This window comes from Pithys albifrons, chromosome 7 (assembly GCF_047495875.1).
Source record: "Pithys albifrons albifrons isolate INPA30051 chromosome 7, PitAlb_v1, whole genome shotgun sequence".
Lineage (NCBI taxonomy): Eukaryota > Metazoa > Chordata > Aves > Passeriformes > Thamnophilidae > Pithys > Pithys albifrons.
The window spans coordinates 34,220,885-34,242,344 of record NC_092464.1 but is presented as its reverse complement, the minus strand read 5'-3'; the positions used below and the strand labels follow the sequence as shown (position 1 = coordinate 34,242,344).

Genomic DNA, 21,460 nt, shown 5'->3' with positions numbered 1-21,460 from the left:
GCTAAATCAGCAAAACTGCTGAATTTGAAATATCAGGAACATTCATCTGCCTCCAAATTCAGTTATGCTATGTGTAAAGATCCTGAATAGAATCTGATAGTGTAACAGCAATGTGTGATTGCATATTAAACATACCTAACCTGTCATTAAAGACCTCTAATTACAGTCATCAGATGAATCCCTGTGCTGTTACTTGTCATGCTATACCTGTATCTCATTTTAATGGGAGAAGAAAGTATTTTTGATATCTTGCTTAATGTACAATATATGAAAGTTATGAGCCTGAACCTGTTCCTGTGGAGGTCAATGTCAGTTTTGCCATTGCTTTCAATTAGAGCCGGATGTAATTTTATAACACTAGAGTTTCATTTGCATTAATTAATTTACTCAGTAGGTAATGAAACACTTGAAAAAACAGCCCTTTGGCTCATGAGTTCGGCACCGTATTTAATACTTTCATTAGGAATAATCACATTGATAAACTTTTAAGCAGAAATTAGCTAGATGTATCAGTGTATTAGGCAAAATCAAGCTTCCCAGCAATTGATTGGGAAGCCCTGAGACTGCCTCCTGTGCCCTAGCCTTGTTTTCTTTCATTTGTCAGTGAGTAGCTCTAGGATGTTGAATCTTTAATGCTTAGCAATGTAAGATATAAGCACAACTCCATACTTTATGGATGTATATGCTTTATACATCATGGAGACACTTGCTTAGCAGACACTACAGAACTGGCAGCTAGTTTTCAGGTCAGCAGCCTCACTGTGATAGGTGGTTGATAAGGCTGAGGTGCTTCTTCACATCATGGTTTGAAGCCAGAAGCTACTGTGGGAAATCCATATAGATGTCAGTGAAGGCAAACACAATTCTGTGGAAGGTGACTGACACAGCGTGCTTTGATTTCTTAAATTAAATCTAATGTATCAGTCTCCTTCTAACATTTTAGCTGTTAAGCTGCCAACAGCATCTATAATGTTAACATCAGGCTCATGCCTGGAAAAGATAAGAAGCTGCAAAAACAGTGATGGAGGCAGTTCTGCCAAGCTAGCACGATTGCACTGTGCCAGCTGTGGGGGATGTAGGATAGTCCCAAAATACACATTCTGGGACTGCAGAAATATAAATAGCCCATACATAACACTTTTCACAGAAAGGACAGGAATGAAATAATCTACCAGTGAGCCAGGAACAGCTGAAGGATTATGGTGGCCTGCTGGAGGGGTGGTATGGCCCAGCAGTGAATGTATTTGTTCGGGATTTCTGTGATCTGGCTGATCTCCATATGCTGCCACACATTTCCCCTGTCTGGAAGACAAAAGTCTGGCAAAGCCACTTCTCCTTCTAGGTGCTGTTTCTACAACCTGGGGTTAACAACTCCTCTTTACCTTTTAAGGTTTCTGTTTTGGTTGGTTTTGTAAGGTGCTTAGTTACCCAAGTGTCAGGAGCTATAAAACTTCAAGATCAATTGAAAAACCTGTCAGTCAGAACTTGAAAATGCATCAGTCTCTGTATTCAGAGCTTTTTATTAAATTAACAAGAAAAAAAAGTGAGACAATATTGGCTTGGGGTCTGCTTGCCCCTTTAGCATATTGCTATGATTGTCTTGGAATACTTTTAGCCAGGCACTGTTGTTTATGGACACTATTGTAGAAATACTTGCTGAGAAAAGCTATTTTATTAATTGAGTCTTCTCCCTGTAAGTCATGTGATATCCCAGAAGACATTTTATAAATAAAGGGTATTTGCATCAGGAGTTTTTTCAAGGTTCTCTATTTTACAAAATAATAGTTCACAGCTTAAACTAAATCCATCGAGATGAAGTTTATCAGTTGAGCACTTTAATAAAATGAGATCAAGTGCAATTTCTAGTGGAGACAACAAATGCTTCTTATTTGGCATGATATTTTACATATTGATGTACCACTTTAAAGAAGGCAATTGATGACGTTCCTCTTATAGAGAAAATGTGTTTGCATGGTAAGAAATGAGCCTACACATCTGCTTCATTTGGACCAGCCCCATCTATATGAAGCCTGAAGAAGACTTCCATCTGTGTTTCCCAGAAACAATGCTGAATTCAGACAACAATAGCTATTTAATTTTAAATTTTATAATATTTTCTACATTTCTTGCTGCTTATGGCAATCACACAAGCGTAGGAAAAAACCAAAAAGCTAGCAATGCTGCAAGGAAAAACTGACTTAAGGAGATTAAGACATAAATTCATTTGAGCTCTTCTTGTTAGTAACATTTAGCTCTTCCTGTTAGCTAGACAATAATCTGTCATATGTTCATTTTCAGACTGATGAAAACACTTTCTTAAGTGCACTTTGATTTCTTAAATATAAAAATAACACAGCAGCTTCTTTTTAACTCTTAGCTTACCACTTCACTAATTTAGTGCAAGGCTGTCTGTATCTCTTTAAGAAATGCCACTTGTTTAGGAAGTTCTTTGTCTTTATTTCAGTTGAAACACTGGCAGTTTAGAGGCTGTGAACCTATACTCCATAGTTCATGGCAGAAGTTTTATTTAGATTTTACCCTGATTCTGATTCAGTTTCACTTTAAAACAAAGTGACTGTTTTATTGCCCCTACCAAGGGAAATGTAGTAGCACACAGAAAAGCTTTACAGCTCTGGAAACCCATTTTTTTCTTTTTTTGTTACTGCTTCTTCTACAAAGTACAGATGAGGGAAATTTAAAAAGAGGATTGACCTGCTGCTCACAAAACACAGGCAGGCACACTTAAGTGGCCTGTGCCTCAAGGCTTCTGCTAATTATTGTAAAACTTCCCTCCAAGTCTCCAAAGTAACAGTTTTTGCTTGATTACACAAGGACACCTTTCCACCTACTGATTTATCTCTAAAATCTGATTGCTATATCTGTAGACAGTCTTCAGACATTACCTTCTTAAAAACTTCTTGGAAAGCAGCTGCTGGATGACAAATGGAGAGCCAGGCTGATGACACACTATGGAAAAGATTGTCATGCAGGCCCAGTGGGTACCTGTTCTGTTTGGCTTGTAGAGTACTCAATGAGCAGAAGTTTACTGATTAGCCAAAAGACACAGCAATCCCTCCAAACTGGCCACAGAAAATGCTGCTCCTTTCTCAGTGTTGGAGTAAGAGGCAGTGAGGGGAAAAAGTAGGACAATGGTTCAGATGATGGTGTGCAGCATAGGGATAGAACTGATCAGATAGAACTGATACTATTGCCCTAGGAAAAGGATATATATTCATACAGAAATGCAAGGAAAAGTATTCTTCGATAATTTCATTACTGATGGTATAATTTGCTTAAAATATGACTCAATGCATTTTAACACAGTTAATAGGGGCCTAAAAGAACTAGAAAAAAACAATATATTTAGATTAGAGGTTACATAGTTTTTCTTATTATTTCATCTACCTTCCAAAGAGTGATGAAGTTTACATTTTACCTCTGAGAATCCAATGAGATATTTTGGCATGTTTACTCACCTCAGAGTTATTACAACTCTTCATTGTTCCAAAATATTAATTAGACATTGAAGTTATATAGGGGGTTAAGAAAAGCTTACATATAATCAATTATTAATATAATTAAAAGATACAAACAGGAGCAAATGGATTTAGTATGAGCTGAAATCTCACAACTCCTAGAAGGCTGTCTCCAGACTTCATTGGCACTATTTGCATGATGCACAGCAGAGGTCTTCTTCTGTGACATTTGGGGAGTTATCTTTGCTTTTACTTTCAAAGGTAAAAGACAAAGGTAAGACAAAGTGTCCACTGCAATCTCTCACCTGTGCCAAAACTAAACTTCAGGTTGTTCCATTTGAATCAATCCAGCTGGAAAATCACCTCGAAATGAAACTCTGAAGCCTTTATCTGATATTTCTTAATAAATTTTTTAAAAACAAAACACTGAACTTGATGAGATGCAGATTTTTTTTGTCTAATAAAATATTGAGTAATAGCACAATCCTATACAAACTGATGAATGCTCAGATAAAAAGAAATGCTTATGGAGAAATGTTTCCCACAACATGTAACGCTTAGAAAACATCATTCAAAGTTATTTATTATCCTGTAGTTTTGATAACAGAAATACTCATATTTCTTTCCAGAGGTAATTCTTAGTTAAAATTAGACATTGCTGGAAAATATTCAAGTCTAAAAATGAAAAATTATACCCTTGTTGCTTTGTATTTGGAAAACTGAAGACTTCAGCACCAAAAACAATAGTTCTGAAGGCTGAATGGGTAGTTATGAAACAGCACATGGCAAACGATCTAGGGGACCATTTTTTCTATTTTTCAGTTCAGCACCTCTGCTTGGTCATATAGGTGGGAAAACATGAGAAGGGAAGGGAATGACTCGTGTTTCTTGACGTGTGTTTTTAAACCTGTTGGGAATTACTCAAGCTGAGGTCTAAAAATTATAGGCAATATCGAGCAAGACAGCACTGACCCGGAAAGTACTCCATAAATGGTAGGTTACATTCACAAAGCAAAGTACAACATTTTAGAAACACAGAACATGAAACACTCTCCCAACTGTAGAAAAAAAAGGTTGCTGTAGCAATTTTTCAGCACACAAACTAATAAAGAAACAAGCACTTGGTGTTCAAAAGTTTTAGAATCTCACTTAGTACATTCTGTTTCCATTTGTGATCATCAAAGCATCCCATAAATTGAAGAGCATGTTTAGCTCATGTTTGACAGGCTGAATTCTGCAAGACCATGTTTCCACATCCTAATAAAGTACAGTCAATGCAATGCAACTGTGCAATCAATACTTAAATGCTTCAAGGTTCTTGTTTCTGTATAAAATGCCTGTAACAGGACAGCAATATAGGAAGCTTTCATGGGGATGGATTCTGAATAGGATACATGAAATCATAATGAGCTGACAAATGAAGTATTAGCTCTTCTTTATGCTTCTAATTTGTAAACTTATTCTCAAAACAACTATTGTGATGTCCCAAATGTATCTCTGCCTGTGAAGAAATAATTTTGAGTAGTAGCAGCAAATCCTAAAAAACCCCATTAATGATGTTTTGCCAGAGGAGAAAGGGTTTAGAATCTGCTTCTCCACTGTTAGAGGCACTGCAGCTCTTCTTCAGTGCAGCAACTGCAGTCAAAACGCATAAAGACGTGCCATGTTTAGAGCACTGTCATTCAATAATTCCCGGATTTTTTTAAACCCAGAAGTTTTTGCACTTCTAAAGAAAGCACTTCTGTAAAGAGAGTCAGAGCTTCTTCCGTTTAACAGCTCTGTTTGCATGCCAGAAATCTTTGCCAACTTCTGTTCAATGTAATTAAATAATTAAAAAATATAAATATTCTGATTATTGACTAGCTGTTTTGTTTTGAATCTGTCAAAAGAAGACAGACAGGCAACAGGACAAACAGAGGAGTACACAGAGTAGCCTCAACAGGGCTATTGCTGCCTCTATGAAATAGTGCAGGGATCAGTCCAGGGAGCATGCACTGTAATCCAATTAATTTTCTATTAAAGGACATATAGAGAACAAGCAGCAGCTGCCCACAGGTTCTGTTTCATTCATCTCCTAGTTTCTAAGGAATCTAAGTTTTAAAAGCATGGCTGCAGCAAAGTGGAACATATAATGGAGAAATGCTGGATGTCCCAGCATGCCAGATACGCCACATTTCTTCCGGAAGGCAAGGCAGTGGTAATGCTGCTCCTGAATAGGAAAGCTTATTCTTCCTACAGCTGCATTGCTGTAGGCTCTCTGCAGATTCAGGTAGGCTATTCCTCATGAACTCCGTTTTCTTAACTCTCCCTACACAGAAGGACAATAAACTCTTATGTGTTCCCTGTGGCATTTCTTCCCATACATCAAGAACCCCTGATCTACGGGCCTGATTAGGTGAAGTGCTGTGTCTGGTTTCGATGAGGCACAAGCTGTGGAATCCTCAGAAACCAGGCTGAAAGAGAACTGAAGTCAGACTTGTTTCAGGAAGGAGTCTGTTTTGAATTATGCCTCCTATTAGTGGTAGATTTAAAAATTAGGGAACTATGAGTAAATCTGGAACTTAACAAGGCTTAAAACAGGTCTGGGTCACAAATCTTGATGACTGTGTGGTGGGCTGGTCTTCAGTGCAACAACAAGGAGATCATTAACAAAAAAATGTAAGTAGAAAAAGGCAGAGTGAGCAGACTGGGGGGAGGGCAGGAAATAATAAAGGTAAGTTATTTCTTCCCATCTTATATTCTGAAGCTCAGGGAAGGCTACACAAATGGTAAACATATGGAATAAATTATCAGGAAAATGATCTCAAAACAAAGACTACAACAGAGTTCAAATGACACATTTCTGGAACAGAAATACATAGAGCCCTGAAGTTAGCACAAGAAAGCAGGATTATGATTAACCTGAAAAAGGGTAAGCAAATTAGACTACAAGCTATTTTCCCATTCCTTATGGCAGCTTCCCAAGACTGCACATCTAAAATGTGTAATTTAACATAAGCCCAAAAAGCCCATCTTGCCAACCACAAGAAAAATTGATCACAGAAAAATTAATCAAACATATTCTTGTACTAGATGACTAGTAGGTATTTATACAAATAAAGAGGCAAGATCTATTTATACACATATGCACTCAGATGCCTGTGTATGTTTATTATAGTTGAATTGAAATTAGGTAAGTAACATAAAAATAATTAAGCAACATTATACAGGTCAGTTAGTTCACTGCTTGAGTTTCAGCCAGGTTGGCCATAAAGTCAGGTAATAAAGATGCAATGCTTTGAAAACTCAGATGTATTTGAAACAAGCTGTTCTACGTGATTAAAAGAGATTGAGTCAGAACAATATAACCTAACACCCCATCTACACTGCAGACTCCAGTGAGCACAGCTACATCAAGCAGAAGTACAAAGCTGTTTGATATATCTAACTGGTACAGCTGTATACTGCCAGCTGTGCCACAAGTGTTAATGTAATTATACTCATATAAAGCTGAAATTCCATAAATGTAACTTCTTCTACTTGCTGGTTTGCCTGCCTTGGGATGAGGTACAATGTGGTAACAGAACTGCAGCTCAACACAAAACACTCTCTATAGCAGCAACACAAGTACAGCCAGAGCCGTCCAGGTCACAGAAGCACATGCTGAGTTTACTTCGACTGTTTCTACAGTAGACACATCATTGCTGTGCTCCAAATGCACATCACCAGAGATGCGCAGGAAAAACATACCAAAGCTGCCCCATAAGCAAAGCGTGAACAAAGGCTGCCCTTCCAGCAGCCCCGCTCTGCTGCTGAGGAACAGCGTCTGACTCTGACCACACACCTGTGCCAACGGTGCCCATGCCAACGGGCCTCTCCCACCGCTTCACTTCCCATTTCTTATTCCCTGCGTGCCTCATGTGCACGTGATTTCCCCAAGTTTTGGCCGTGCCAGCTGCGCCCATTGGGACAGCGGCCGGGCTGTGGCGTGAGGCAGGGCCGCAGTCTGCTATCCCAAACACTAACACTGGCAATGACGGAGGACCAACACCGACCACCTCAGCTCCGCACTCCAACTGAGACCTGCAAACGTATTTGAAATAAATTAAGTCCACAAAATACCACCGTCCACGCCCACCACCCTAGAGACCCCGCCCCGTGAGAGGAGGCGGGGATGCCAGCCCCGGGCTTCGTGGGCGGGACAAAAAATGGACCAGTCAGAGAGCAATTTCCGAGCAGTGTTATCCCAGTAGCCAACTTCTCCTGGGCTTCGGGGAGGAGACGAGCAGAGCGAGTAAACCCTGGGTGCCATGTTTGATTCTGGTGCCCTCACGCAGCATGGCCGCCAGCAGCGGGGCATAAACACGGGCGGGGGGAGAGCGCATGCGCAAGAGAGCGGGACGGACGCGGGGGGAGCTTCGCGAGCCGCGCCCCGAGTGCAAAACCACGCCCCCCGCGCCCCCTGCCCCGCGGGCCGAAGCCCCGCCCCCTGCGCTAAGCCCCGCCCCCGCGGCTTGCGGCCGTGCTGGGATGGGCGGGGGGGCGTGGCCTGCGCTTCCTGCCCCGGTGGTGGGGCCGGTCCGAGCCGTCCAGCCCCGCCCGCGCCCTGTCCCCGCTGCCCGCGCCCTGTCCCCGCTGCCTGCACCATGTCCGCCGTCCCCGCGGACGTCTGCAGCCTCCTGGCAGGTGAGGGCAGGAGGGAGGGCTTCCTTCCCGGGGGGCGGGCGGAGGGGAGGCCGCGGGGGGCGGGCCGCGGGGATGTGCCGGGCCCGGGGGAGCCGGCGGTGCGGGAGGAGCAGCCCCTGGAGCCGCGGCCCCGGCGGAGCGCCAGTCGGCGAGCGCTGTGCAATCGCTCCCGCTGCGCACTGGTCCGGGGGTTCCCTCCTCAGCCTCCGGTTCCTCTTCCCCTGTCACTTCCCCTCCCGTGCCCGTCCGTGGGGCGCCGCAGCACCCGGTTCCCTTCCCCGCGGGGGCAGGGGGCGGTCCGGCCCCGCAGCCTCCGGGCGGGGTGCGGTGTCGGCGGTTCCGCGGACACGCGTGTGCGGGTGTGAACGCCGGGGCACCTCCGAGCACTCCGGGGGACGTGTGCCCTCCCGGAGGTGCCGGCAGGGCTGACCGCCCGAGTCCGCTGATAAAAGTACTGAATTCCTCCGCTGAACAGCTGAGCAGCGTACGGGGGAATGCTGCGCTGCTGCCGGGCTGTCTCATCGGTCACACACCTGTGACCGTGACTGCCCACGCTCCTGGGAAGTGCTGGAGCGTGGGAATGGAATGATTTCTCACTGTGAAAGGTTGTCAGCAACAGCGTTAGTAAAGAATTCATAATACTGGCCGTTGTCCTTTGCCTTCAAGACCTGTATTTAATTTTTTTAAAAGTTTATTTGTTCTATGGTTCATTTAAAATAAATGGTATACTTAAAGTTTGGCTTTTCTGTTATCTTTATTGAAAAGTTTACTATCCTGAAAGCATTTTAATTTCAGTGGTACTCTCTTGAGAACTTCTGTTTCTGCCGCAGGAACTTTTGTAACTCTGACTTAGCCGTTCAATTTACCTATCTTCCTTTTGGGGTCAAGCACTCAATTAGATGGCTGGGGACCCTCTAGAATCTAGTGCAGTTCATCACATTCTTCTTTTTTTAACACTCTTGGTTATAAGAGCTAATGCTTGAAATGTATTGCTTTCACCACATCTTCTCATCATCTGCCAACTGTCTTAAGTGTTTCCTAACTGCGGTTTCTAAGTATGTTATTTGCAGATCATAACGTCTGTAGTAAAATTTGCATGGGAGGCCACCAGAAGAAAAAAACAAGGAAAGCTTCCATGATTTGTTATCATGGAATACATTCTTAGTCATTTAGGAAAAGTAAGTATTACTCATAGAGAGCCTTTCCAGACAGCATTTTCTGTGGCATTACTGTTATTTTGGAGCTTGTGATCAGGTGGAGTGTGTGTATGTTTGTTTCAGTGCTGGTTTCACTGGGTGAAGCTTGTCTTGAAACTCTTGAATGTTTTAAGTACTTTAGGACATTTTGAGGAGGAGGATGTGATGCAGAGCAGATAATTTCAGACTGTGATTTGTTTTTCAGTCATAGTGCCTCATTTACACAACTTCTCCTTCTTTCTCCATGTCTTTATCCAATCTGCCATGGAAAGGAGACAGAAAAGTTTCTATTCTGAAGTGAACAGAACACCTGTTTTTCCTCACGGGAGTTGTGTGTATGTACTTTCAGAGTCACTATGATCAGCAGCCTAAGTTATATACAGATATCTGGTGTTTGTATAGTGTGTACAACTTCAGCTTTTTTGGAAGAAAATGAGATGGTTTCTTTAGTGCTGTCTCTAGAACTGAAGTAGAGAATACAATGGAATGATTTACCAATGATCTTTAAATATTTGTTTTATTATTACTGATAGTAACTAATAGTTTGTAACTTTTAATTCTTAATTTCAGAATTTTCAAAGGGAAACAAATATAAGGATAATTATGGTTATACAGTGTTAAAGTTAAATAACTTGCTTATTTTAACAAAAATATGGCATTTCTTTTTAAAGTTTGTGTGTGTTAAACTTTATTTTTTTAAGGTTTCTCAGTCAAGTGGATGAAAGTCAGAAACTAGAGTAGCCCAGCTGTTCTTTCACTGTTATGTGTAGGATCTGGTAATTTTTATTTACGTAGTCTTCTCCTTCTTTTTGCTCAAACTATTCAAGTAGTGAAGATGTATGGTAATTGAGGAGGGAAGGGAGCTCTGTAATATCTTTATTCATTGAGAAACTCTTACACAATGCAAAGACTACAGTTATTAACGACCAGTTATTAATTTCTGCATGCTCTTCTTTGAGGGTGCTTCTTAATGTATTATTTTAATGGCTCACAGTTATTGATTCAGCACCTCTTTGAGATGAGGGAGTATTGTTTTCCCATTGGTAAAATTAGTGTAATAAACAAGATGTGATTTGGGTCGCCAAAAATAATCAATGGTGGGATAGAATTAGAATTCAAACTCACCTGCCTGCATGCTGTGCTGGTTTCTCCAGAAAATAATAGAAGTTGGATGTCTATATTCAATGGCCATTACGATTGCCAGGCACTTCTTAGATCAGGTTCTGTTGAGAACATGTAGTTAATGGCTAGTGAGAAGCACTGTTTTGTAGCCTGATAGTCACATAGCAGTGAGGCACTCAGAGGTACAAAATCTCATAAATACGCTCCTCTACTGTCTTCCTCTATTTCTTGGACTTTTTGCCTACTTTTTCCAACTTCTGCAACAAGTGGAGGAGTGTTCATATGAATTTTCTTATCCCTGCTTACCCTTGATTGATGATTGGAATATATCCACCCACTATGCTGAACAAGTAGGGGTCCTACTGGAAAACATACTAAGTGCTTCTGTAGTTAAACACGGTGATAATGGAAATAAACACACCAGGGGATGAATTAAAGTTTCACAGGAAACTTTCTGACTTGTGAGTGCTTTACTTTGAACCTAAACAGTATTGTATCTTTAACGCAAAACCCAATTCTGTCACACACTCTGGCAGGGTCATTATAGTTGCATGTCAGTGGCACTGAAATGTTCCAGGCAGAAGCACAGCTTGAGCTCATGGCTAACTGCATTAGTTGGAAACAGGAGGAAGCTGTTTCTGTAAAGTTGAAGGGGAAAGGTCAGTGTGGTAACAGGCTTATTGCAGAGGATTGTTGGGATTGCACAATCCCATCCTGTCTCCTCTGACTTGTTCAAGTGGTGGCAGGGAAACACTGGAGACAGAAACAGAGTCCTCTGGTCATGAGTTGAACTATTGGTGGGAAGAGAAAGTAATTTTGTTGCTCTCTTCTTCTTTACACCTGGGAGATGTTTAGTAGTATATGTAACTATTCATTCCCTACCTGTGTCCCTGCACCTTCTACATGATACTTGAGATTTTGGAATTTATTGAAGTAAGCCTAGCCCCACTCTGTCTTTTATTTTTTGAAAAGGTATCCTTTGTTCTGTTTATGTGTTCAGGATCTTTTTGTGGGTGTTTGGCAAAGTGGAATGTTACTTTTTTTTTGTCCTCTCAAATTATTATTGGTTATGTAGATTGTTAGAGGCCTGCTCATTTTTATTTTTCCTTCCTCTTTTATGTGCACTCTAAGTTTTGGTTTGTCCACAGCTGAGAAGGAGTTCAGAGGCTGCTTCTTCCCCAAAGGCCTATTGCTTCCTGTGTCATGTAAATCAGACTGGTGGCTTCAGTCATCTTGATTGGAAAAATATTACTGAGTTTTTTCAGTAGTAATGATTTAGTTGGAAGTTAGACTTCTTTATTTTTTTAAAGTTTTTGATGGTGTTAGATATACGTATCATAACCGTTCCCCTCTTCATGGAACCTGTGACTCTTGTATGGGTACTATTGCTTTTTTTTGTTCAGTTTTCCCTTCACACTTGGCAGTACTTCTGATTTGAATCTTCTGTATTCATATTTTACATGTTACAAATATTATTTGCTATAAAAAGTAGAATAAATTTTTATCTTGTTAATATGGAACGTTATATCCCATCCTTATATCTGTTTTCCTTGTTCTATTAAACAAACCCCCAAAACTAATCAGAAATCAATGCTCTTGCCCTAGAGATCATCTCAACCCAGACACTATTCTGTGTGTTTAAATGCTAAGTTGGAAAAAGCATGAAGAAAAGGGCAAGGCAGGGCAACTACAAAAAGGTGGATCGAGTGCATGAGTTTGATTTTGCTTACCTTTTATTTTTGGGTGCTACAGTAGTTGTACATACCCCTCATACCCAGAAAATGAACTGTCTTTTTTCATCTTCCATGTCAGCTGTTTGTGGACTTGCTCCTTACATGCCCTGTCAGAGAAAAAGACACCTAAATACAGTGTAGCTCTTCTTCCTTGGACATTTAAAATTAAAAAGGATATTATTGTTTAAAATGTTACCCTTTTTTTTGAAGCATCATTTTCATGTTTCCAAGGCTATAACAAATGCGAGTTCTTGCAGGAGAATCCATCTGTGCAAGATAAACCAGGGTGATTATCATAGACATGTTTTAAGTCGACATACATTTACAGCTTTGATAAGACGTATGTATTTCAATAGTAATGGATTAAGAATAGAAACAGTGAGGTGAAAAAAAATGCACAGAGGTATTCCTAGTAAGAAATAACCTCCAGTGATTTGAAACATAGTTCAATTGTCTCTGCCATAAATTTGGGAATAAGTGTCATATATGGGTGATAAAAATGGCATAGGCTATTTTTTATATACTCATTATTCACTTAGTTTGTCTTTTTCAATTAACATGGAGTCTGTCTTTCTCATCTGACTAGGTTTGTGTTCTTTCATAATCATATGTCAACAAACCAGAATAGATGCAGCATAATGTGGCATGTAGTGTAAATCTTTAAGTTAATACTTAACATTTTTTATTTTGGTTCATTTGAAATCACTTTGTAACTTGATCATAATTTGTACTGGTGGAGGTTTTTTGTGATATGCTTAGTATGTTTGTTACAGCTTCATCTTTTCTCTCCTCTTTAATGTAGAGAGAGTATGCTCAATTACTCAGCCAATGAGATTGGATATATGTAGTCCTTGATTATAATTTTTCTTCTTTAGTCTCTTAAAAGAGATGTCTTATATTGACTTAATTTGAAGAGTCTTAGCAGTTTGTCTCTATTTCTGCTTTTTAAATCACTAATAGAACTGTTGAGCATCAATGTTTTTCATGAGGCTTACTTTGTGTGTGTCATCACAGCAATACAACCTTAAGGTTGATTTAAGGTACAGCAGTTTCTAAAGGGAGTCCTTTCTATGTCTTTGCAATAAAAGGAATGCTCACCTTCTTGTTAGGCTGGATAAATGTGGTATTTTAGACATCTTGGAGTTTCAGTCACTTTCATGTGTTCTGTTTCTGATTAAGTATATATATATTTAAAAGGCAATTCAGCAAACTCTGGAGAAAGACTTTTAAGTAGTTGAGAAGGCAGGAGGAGAGCAGAAGCAAAATCCTTAAGTATTTCTTTATTCAAGAGAATAGGTAGTGGCAGATATTGCTTGATAGTTTGTCTTCAGACCCGTTCCCTATGCCAGCCCGTGTAAAGCTGAAAAATACATGTCAGTCTGTTTAATGTTGGTCACCTTTGGACAGTGTGTGTGTAACAAATGTGCCTAGCTTGCCAGAATTCTCTGACCTGCCTTCCCAAATTACCTGGCTGGCAGCCGGCTTCTGGCTCCCTGTCCTTGAGGTGAAGGAGAGATGAAAAAGGCTGGTGGCTGGAGGAATTGTTCTCTGTTGGTCTGCCATTACCTTTTTGTGTGACTGTCAGTTGGTCTGCCAGGTTGCCCAGTGCAAGTGTTCCTTGTCACATGATGGTTGCTTGTCCAACCTTGAAAAGGGGTCCTGCATTCTCCTTGGGCCATGGAGGGGGGGCTGTGTGTGTTCCCTGCCATGTGAGTGGCAGCACACGCATCTCATCCCCAGTTTCTGATCCTTCTCTTGTCCTTTGAATGGTGTGAACTCATGTGTCCATGATGAAATGACTAACTTTTTGATAACGTGATTGGACAACATTTTGGTTATCTGCTGGAGGAGGGGAGAAAGAAAGACCCAGCAGAGTCTTTGGGTGCTTCTGTGAGAATCTATTTGGCCCACCCTGACACAAAATTGAGGTAGTTCTGCCCTAAGTATGTTTGTTTATAAAGTGTTACTTGTAATTACAATATTAAACCCTGTAAACAACAGAAATGCTATGATTTGTTATGATTAGCACTCTTTAACACAACACTTGCTAAAAATTTACAATGTTCTTGAAAAACTCCATCTGTGTGTTTTCAGCCTTCATTAAGGAGAATACTCCAAAGACTTTGAAACAATTAAAATCTTGCCATGTTGTCTCTTTACAATCATTGAAGTAAAGAGAACAATGAACTGTTTTAACAATGAAATGCAAAATAAATCTTAGCTTTTCTCCTTGTAAAAGGAATGTAGATGAAAATAAGATTAAAATAGCATTTTAGTTAGTTCTGTGAAGTGGCACTTAAGCTTTGAACTGTAGGAGTTTCTTGAAGTGGACAGAGCAAGACTAGTGTGACTTCCCTTTTCTGTCAGTTAGTAACCTGTATTGACAGATCATTTTGAGTGAATTTTATCAACTGGATCTTTCAGTTTGGTAGCTTTTACTCATTTTTGCAGGCAAATAATTTCTCTGGGAAAGGATGCAAACAAATTTAGCGTCACGAGCTTTAAGAAACAGAGCAACAAGTACAGGTATTCAAGCTATCAGACAGTCTAACACAAGCTTAAGAAAAGCTAAGATGTGTTAAGAAGTGTTAAATAAGCTTTCATGGTTTATTTCTCGGTCTTTTTTCAGTGTTTGTTTTAGTATTTTCAGCGGGAACAGCAAAGTGTCTTCAGTGCGTGATACCAAATAAGCTGCTCAGTTCGCTAGGAACAATTTGTGGAAATGTGTAATTTGTTTGCTGTGGGGGAACTGATTAATGAAAGTGCTTTTAAATCAGAAATCTGTTCAAAGGGATCTTCTTTTTGGAGTTTATCTTTTATTCCTTTTTAAATTCTTCAATGGGTCAAATGCTACTGAAGCTTGAAATGCATCTACATGCAAGTGCTTGTGACTGGTAGTTTAATTTGCTGTATAGTATTAAGCTAGCAGAGGAGAGATCAAGTTGTGGACCATGCTGGAGAGACAAGAGCAAGTAAGTGACTAGGATAGTGGTGAAAAATGGTAAATTTTCCTGCTTTTGTTTGAAGTTCAGTGTATGAAACTTGGATCTGTCATACTGAAATCCTGAGTTCAGTTCTCATTCCAAGGTAAATCACTTTGTGGAATGTCAGAGAAATTATAGGAACATTCTCTTATGTTAAGCCAGTGATATAGTTTTCTGTAACCACAGGGACTGCTCCTTCCATATTCTTCCAGAGTATGGAAGTACAAGTAGTGAAGAGATGATCATAACTTAGATAACTTGTTGGCTTCTTTTCCAGAGGAGCTTAGGATGTGACTGATACTGTGCATCTGGCACATTTTGGATGGATTTACAATGCTAGATCAGAACATGGCTCGAGCAGGATATATAACATACTATGGAATTGTGGATAGGTAAGAAAAATATATGATATAGTGAAGTGTAATTTTCAGGGAAACTTACTCTTTAGCATCCTATTGAAGTTCATGTGTGTGTTGGGTCTGCCTTCATATTTTGAGGTTGTGATGAATCGAACCATATGGTTTCTCTGGACGTATGGAAGTAATAGTGTTCCATGATTAGTACACTGCATTCTGACTGTGGGTACGTAAGCTCGGGGAAATTGTTTTACCATCTCATGGGAGAGGCAAGACATCCCAGTGGTGACTTCTCTGTAGCTGCTGCTATTTAGAAACAACAAACTTGTCAGGATCTTGTGCATCCTTGCTCTCTTTCTGTCTCTCTTGTTTGCCTGTTTCCTCCAACTCTACGTATACTGAAAATAAATCAAGCATCTACTTCTGCCTTGTCCCTCCATGGTTGAAAATTCTCTCTTATTTCTGCTTTAGAAATCCGAGGTCTTCTGGAAAAGGACAAATTCTGTCAGCAATGTAGTTAAGTCCTCAAATTTATGTATCTACAGTGTATTTTAAGCCAGAAGTGCTCATTTTTGCTTATGATAATCAATTTGGTTTCTTTCTCCCATACTCCTTAATTGTGTTATCTGAACATTTGTATTTGAATAAAGATTTAACTGTGAAAACCTGAGATGGCAGAATTCCCAGCTGAGTGTTGAGATTTTCAAGAAGTCAAGAAGCCCGCTGAGTTTAAATGAAGACTTCTGAAGCCGATTTCTATGATTAATTAGTGTCTAAAGGTTACTGTGCAAGCATTGCTCCTGATTTATAAACATGACTAATTCCTCTAAAGTTTTGCATATTGCTGCCTAGGTAGAACTTTGAAGCTGCTATCTAATTTTTCAAATAAATATGTAAAAGTATGCAGGAACAAATACTTAATTAAGCTGTCCCTCAAAGTGAAAAGCTGGTCTGTATTGAAAAATCCTGTTAAATTTCATTGACAGAAAAACTGCTGGTGGTTTTGATTTTTGCTTTCAGTAGTGAAAGTATTGGGTTTTTAGACCCAAGCTTTGTAGTGGGACAGTGTCTTTGTATTCTCTGGTTCCTCACATGCCAGCTTGACTGGCAAATCCATTGGAATTATGAAGATGTGTGCTTTTTCTATGGGTTAGGACAAAATCTTTCTGGGCATGCTTGGTGTATGGCAGAGAGGCTGTTGAGCATATGCCTGGAGGATTCATTAATAGATGCTAAGTGCCTTTCCTTCTGTCCTTTTAAAGAAAGAATGCCATAGAACTAAGCAAGAGTGTCCCCCATTCGGGACTACTTTGAAAAATAAAATGGGGAAGATTCTTTGTCTTACGGGCAGGGGGAACAATATAATTCTTCAAAACTCTAAAATACTTCTAAAACAAATGTTTTCACCACACTTTGTGAAGACAGAAATCTAAACATCTAAATAATAATTGGTAAATAATTTATAAAGAACATCTTTGTAATAGCTATGCTAGTGGTCTCAAAGAGTAAGTTTTGACTTGTTCACTTGCAGCCTGTGATATAAAGAGCAATATGTTTCTGTTTTATAAAGAAAAAAGCTGGCAATTAAGTGTTTCATTTAGGAAATCTGTAGTAATTATTCATGTACACTTTTGCATGCAAACATTTGAATACTTAGCCGGCTATTTGATATTTCTGTATTAAAGTGAAATGTCTCATCTGATTGGAGAAGTTAGAGGATTAAAATAATGCTATCCTTGTGTATTTGCATCTACATGGAGTAAGCCAAAGTGTATGTATATATGTGTGTGTGTGTGTGTGTTTGTAGAGGGGGTGGGCCAGCACTCTGAGAGAGTGTTTTGTTATTTATGAATTCTTTCTCTTATTCAATGAGCAGTTATTATCTGTACAGGTGAGACATTTAAGTTAACAAGCAGGATTTTCTGGTTGTATTTTTACTTTTCTGGTTTTGGAATGGCTGTATGTTGATTGGTAACTGAAAAACTTTTACAGTTGGCTTTTGCCATTGTTTCTGTTAATGAAGAAAACATTCTGCTGGACGAGTTACACTCCCCTGAGTTCTCAGACACTGCATTGTTTTTATCCTGTGGAATGGATATTTGACATATTAAAAGAGCCGTGGTAACTTTTGTGGAATGCTTTGTTTCTACATGACTATATAAATGTATCATCTGTATAAGAATTAAAAATTACTATGCGGGTTAGAGCCTTACTTTGTGATTCTACAAGTGCTGGTGTACTTAATTTCAAGTACACTGTTGAGCTTCACTCTTGATATGGTTATTGTGCCTACCTAGTTTTACCAGGATTAAGGCTTTGGATGTGAATCTTTAGTCAATCAGGGAGTTCAGAGGCAATGTGAGAACATTTGAAAATACTGTAACCAGTAAGTGACCTATATTAAGAGCTTGGTAAGTGTTGTTGCTGAAATAATAAATTACTCAACCGTCTTTGGAACCTGAAATTAGCATGGCAGGATTGCATGAATAAAGGCTATATCGATGTTTTAGCTTTATCTCTTACTTTAGGTGATGGAAAGTAATTGTTATAGTACTGCAATTTATTAGGACTCATGTAGCATAATTAAGTGAGCAGGAATCAAATGTCACCGTAGGATTTGCTGTGCTAAGCATAAATGGATAGAGAACAAATTTGTCCCATGTAGACTCTGAAATGTCTGTTAACTATGCTGTGTGTAGCACTGAAAATAATTTTCTTTTTTTTTTTTGCAATAGTATCAGGACAAACTCATTTCAGCACAGTTTTATCTCTTTTTGAGCTGTATTTATTTTTCTTCTTTATTAGATGTTGAAACATTTATTTCCCAAATTCTAAAAGGAGAAAATTTATCCAAGAAAGCAAAAGACAGAAGGGAACTTCTTCTTAAGAAGATAAAGGATGTTAAGGCAAGGTAAGGAGCTTCATGGTTTTAATGTTATAAAGTCACTTACTGATAACTGAAGATTTTTTACAATCTTTTAATAAACATCAACAATATTAGCAATTAAAAAAATCTGTCTAAGTCCTGATTTTTGTCAAATAATCTCTCTTGAAGCTGTTACAGTTTAGTAAGAAATGGGATCAGGATGATTTATCCTATTTGGATTGCTTAATATTCTGAACCCTCATTGCAAGCTGCTTGGGTAGAGCTTGCCTTCGTCTCAGCTTTGGTAAGATTCATTAGAATATGAGAAGTGCAATGCCTTGAGCATGTGAACGAGCTTCTTATCACCATACTTGGTGTAAAACAGCATAATTCAATGCTGACTTTGCTTTGCTATACGTTTTGTTGTTTGGCTCTGTAATAGACAGTGGAAACTAACTATAAGCTTGTTTCAGCAGTGTTAAAATAGTGAAGTACTGTGACAGACAAAGCAGATGGCTGTGGGTGTTCTTGTTCGTTTTAATATCAAGGATGGTTTGAGACTGTTCTATGGTGTTTTCATTTCAATCAGCAATTCAGTAGAGATTTAGCTATAGTTTCATTTCCATTGCAAAATTTTCTTTGAAAAATCGGTTTTCTTGCAACTCTAATCAACTAGGACATAGTTTAGTACTTGCTATTTTTTCATATTGTTTCCAAAGCGCTGTTGTTTCAAAGTGTTTTTCTACTGATCACTCCTGTGTGATATCCCCTAAACGCTTCTTTGATGACATGCTTCTGCCCCTGTGACAACTTGTTTACAATTTCAAAGACAGCACAATCATCTGGTGAGGGCATCATTCTTTGCATGGCCGTAGCTGTAGGGGGACACTAAAATCTAGTAATGGAAGGTTTGTGTGCATTTGATTCAGGCTGTAAATACTTGGGAAACTAGTTCTCTCCTCTAAGGAACCAGGACTTTATCTGTCTCTATCTCTTTTCTTTCCCATGCTTTCCTTTCTGGATTATTGAGTTAACTGGGACTTTACCTATTACTTGCAGGTACAGTACTACTGACTTTTTTCTTCTGTCTTAGGACTGAACTACAGTTTTTTGGATGATGAAATACCAAAGGGAGGGAACCCACAGTTAAACACAGTTGACACTGAATCCTTTGCTATTCACTTGGGTGACCCTAATTTCTAATTCATTCCTCATCTCCTGTAATATTATTCACTGTTAACGCGTTTTGCTTTTCATGCAGTCTACAAAATACATGTACGTTTTAGTCATCTTGGCTTTTCACATTCCCCAGGTTGAGCTGTGTCTATTACTGCTACTTGCTACACTGTATTTCTTAGATCTGGCCTTTCATCTCTCTTGGCATTCCTCCCTTTCTTATCCCTAGACCCTTCCTGCCTCTTCTGCTCGTTACTTGCAAGTATCTTCTTATTGACTAATCTGATACATGCACTGCTGCTTTTTGTCCATAATGATGATCTGGGCAGCTGCATTTTGTCAGTTGGTTCTGATGAAATTCTCTTCACAGAAACTTCTTGAATGCCGTTTTACATAACTCTGTCCTGATTATTTATCTGTATCATCAAATTGTATCCTATGATTATTTTTGTTTCTGAAATACCAAGTTTTAGCTCTGAAGAAATAGTATATTTTCCCCCGGGATGATAGAATGATAGAATTTTTCTTTTAGGTATTAAATAAGTTTAGAGCTCCTTTTTTGAAAAGGATTTTTTTATTTAGCCATGCATTAACTTTTTAATTTGTGGTTAATTAAGAATACATTTTCATTTGTATCTCTGCAAATTTATTGCAGCTAAAACGACTATTTGTGATCTTTTTTGTTTTTCTACTGACCCATATTTTAAAGTATGCTTAATGGCTTTTACTTGTGCATGAAACTTTTTGAAATATGTTAACGTGTAGGTGGATTTCTAAAGTTAGAGATGCTTTTGTATATTTATACGTTAAGATGGGTAGATGTGTGTTCCTAGAAAAGATTGCTCTGTCTGGGTTTAGTTTCGTTCAAGTCTTTAAAATAATTGGTGATTCTCTCAACTGCGAAGGAAAAGAAAAACACTAATTACTTTAAACCAAAGATAAAGACTTCAGAATTTTAAAGGCGAACTTGCAGCGCTAAGTTTCAACTACGGAGCTTTTGGAAAAGTAGTTGTTATTCTGTGCCATGTCCTAGCACCGTGTGCATTGCTTTATGATGTCTCTCCTTCCTCTTCCCACAGCCACCCCGAGGCGTTCCCGAAGGACGGTGAGTGCCCCTTTCCCTGTGCCCGCTGCCGCGCGCGCCCCCTGCTGCGGGACGGGGGGAACAGCAGCGCGGAGCGGACCTGCCCAGCACGGAACGCGTCGGAGAGCGCTTGCTCAGGGAAAGATTAGTTTAGAAATACGCTTCAGGATTTAATATATAGTGGAACTTGTTATGGAGCTTATTTGTTATAAATGTAATGTAAATGGAGCTGTACTAGCAGTAGCGTAGCTTTGCCCAAAGACCGTGTAGTGCAGTGGTTTTTTTCACCCCCGAAGGAAGTGTATGCAAAGTAGCCTGCTTAGGAGATAAAATTTTAACAGGGATGACTTATTTCAGCCTTTTTTTTTCTTAACGTTTCAAAAGTCTTCAATTCCATAGTGATGTTTCTTTAACCTTTTAATAGGATCATCTAGTGGCAATATGATATTGGCTTTCGATCCACACTGAATGAATGTTTTCATAGTGCAGCAGGAGCTCAGACCTTTAGCTGGAGACGAAATGATTTAGTGTGAGAGTAATGCAATCTGAAGGGTGGGTTATCTATTGTCTTCTAGTGGAGTTAAAACAAAGCTGCAGAGCTCACTGTAGAGAAGACTGAGGGGTTTGTTGCTACAGTGTTCTGTTCTGTAACTAAACCTGGAAGGGCTCTTATTTCCATGATGCTAATTCTTGAGGTCATGACCTATAGCCTGTGGATGCTGGTATGAGGGTCACAGTGTGAGGTCAAAAAAGCCCATGCAAAGCCTCACTTTTTGCAGTAGTTGAGTAACTGTTTCTGGAC

General features: G+C 39.4%; 1 protein-coding gene across 4 annotated transcripts in view; it reads left to right on the top strand.

Moving 5' to 3' along the window:
* Positions 1-7,997: 7,997 nt before the first annotated feature.
* Positions 7,998-21,460, top strand: part of SKAP2 (src kinase associated phosphoprotein 2) — a 119,380-nt gene continuing 105,917 nt past the window's right edge. Inside the window, exons 1-3 of one of the 4 annotated variants that reach the window (XM_071560978.1) lie at positions 7,998-8,141; positions 18,338-18,443; positions 20,654-20,679. In XM_071560978.1, the coding sequence (XP_071417079.1) occupies positions 8,102-8,141; positions 18,338-18,443; positions 20,654-20,679 (172 nt within the window). In that variant the 5' untranslated portion in view covers positions 7,998-8,101. Of the gene's footprint in view, positions 8,142-15,464; positions 15,569-18,337; positions 18,444-20,653; positions 20,680-21,460 lie in introns of those variants that run through there. The other 3 variants (XM_071560977.1, XM_071560979.1, XM_071560980.1) reach the window with 3 other exon arrangements.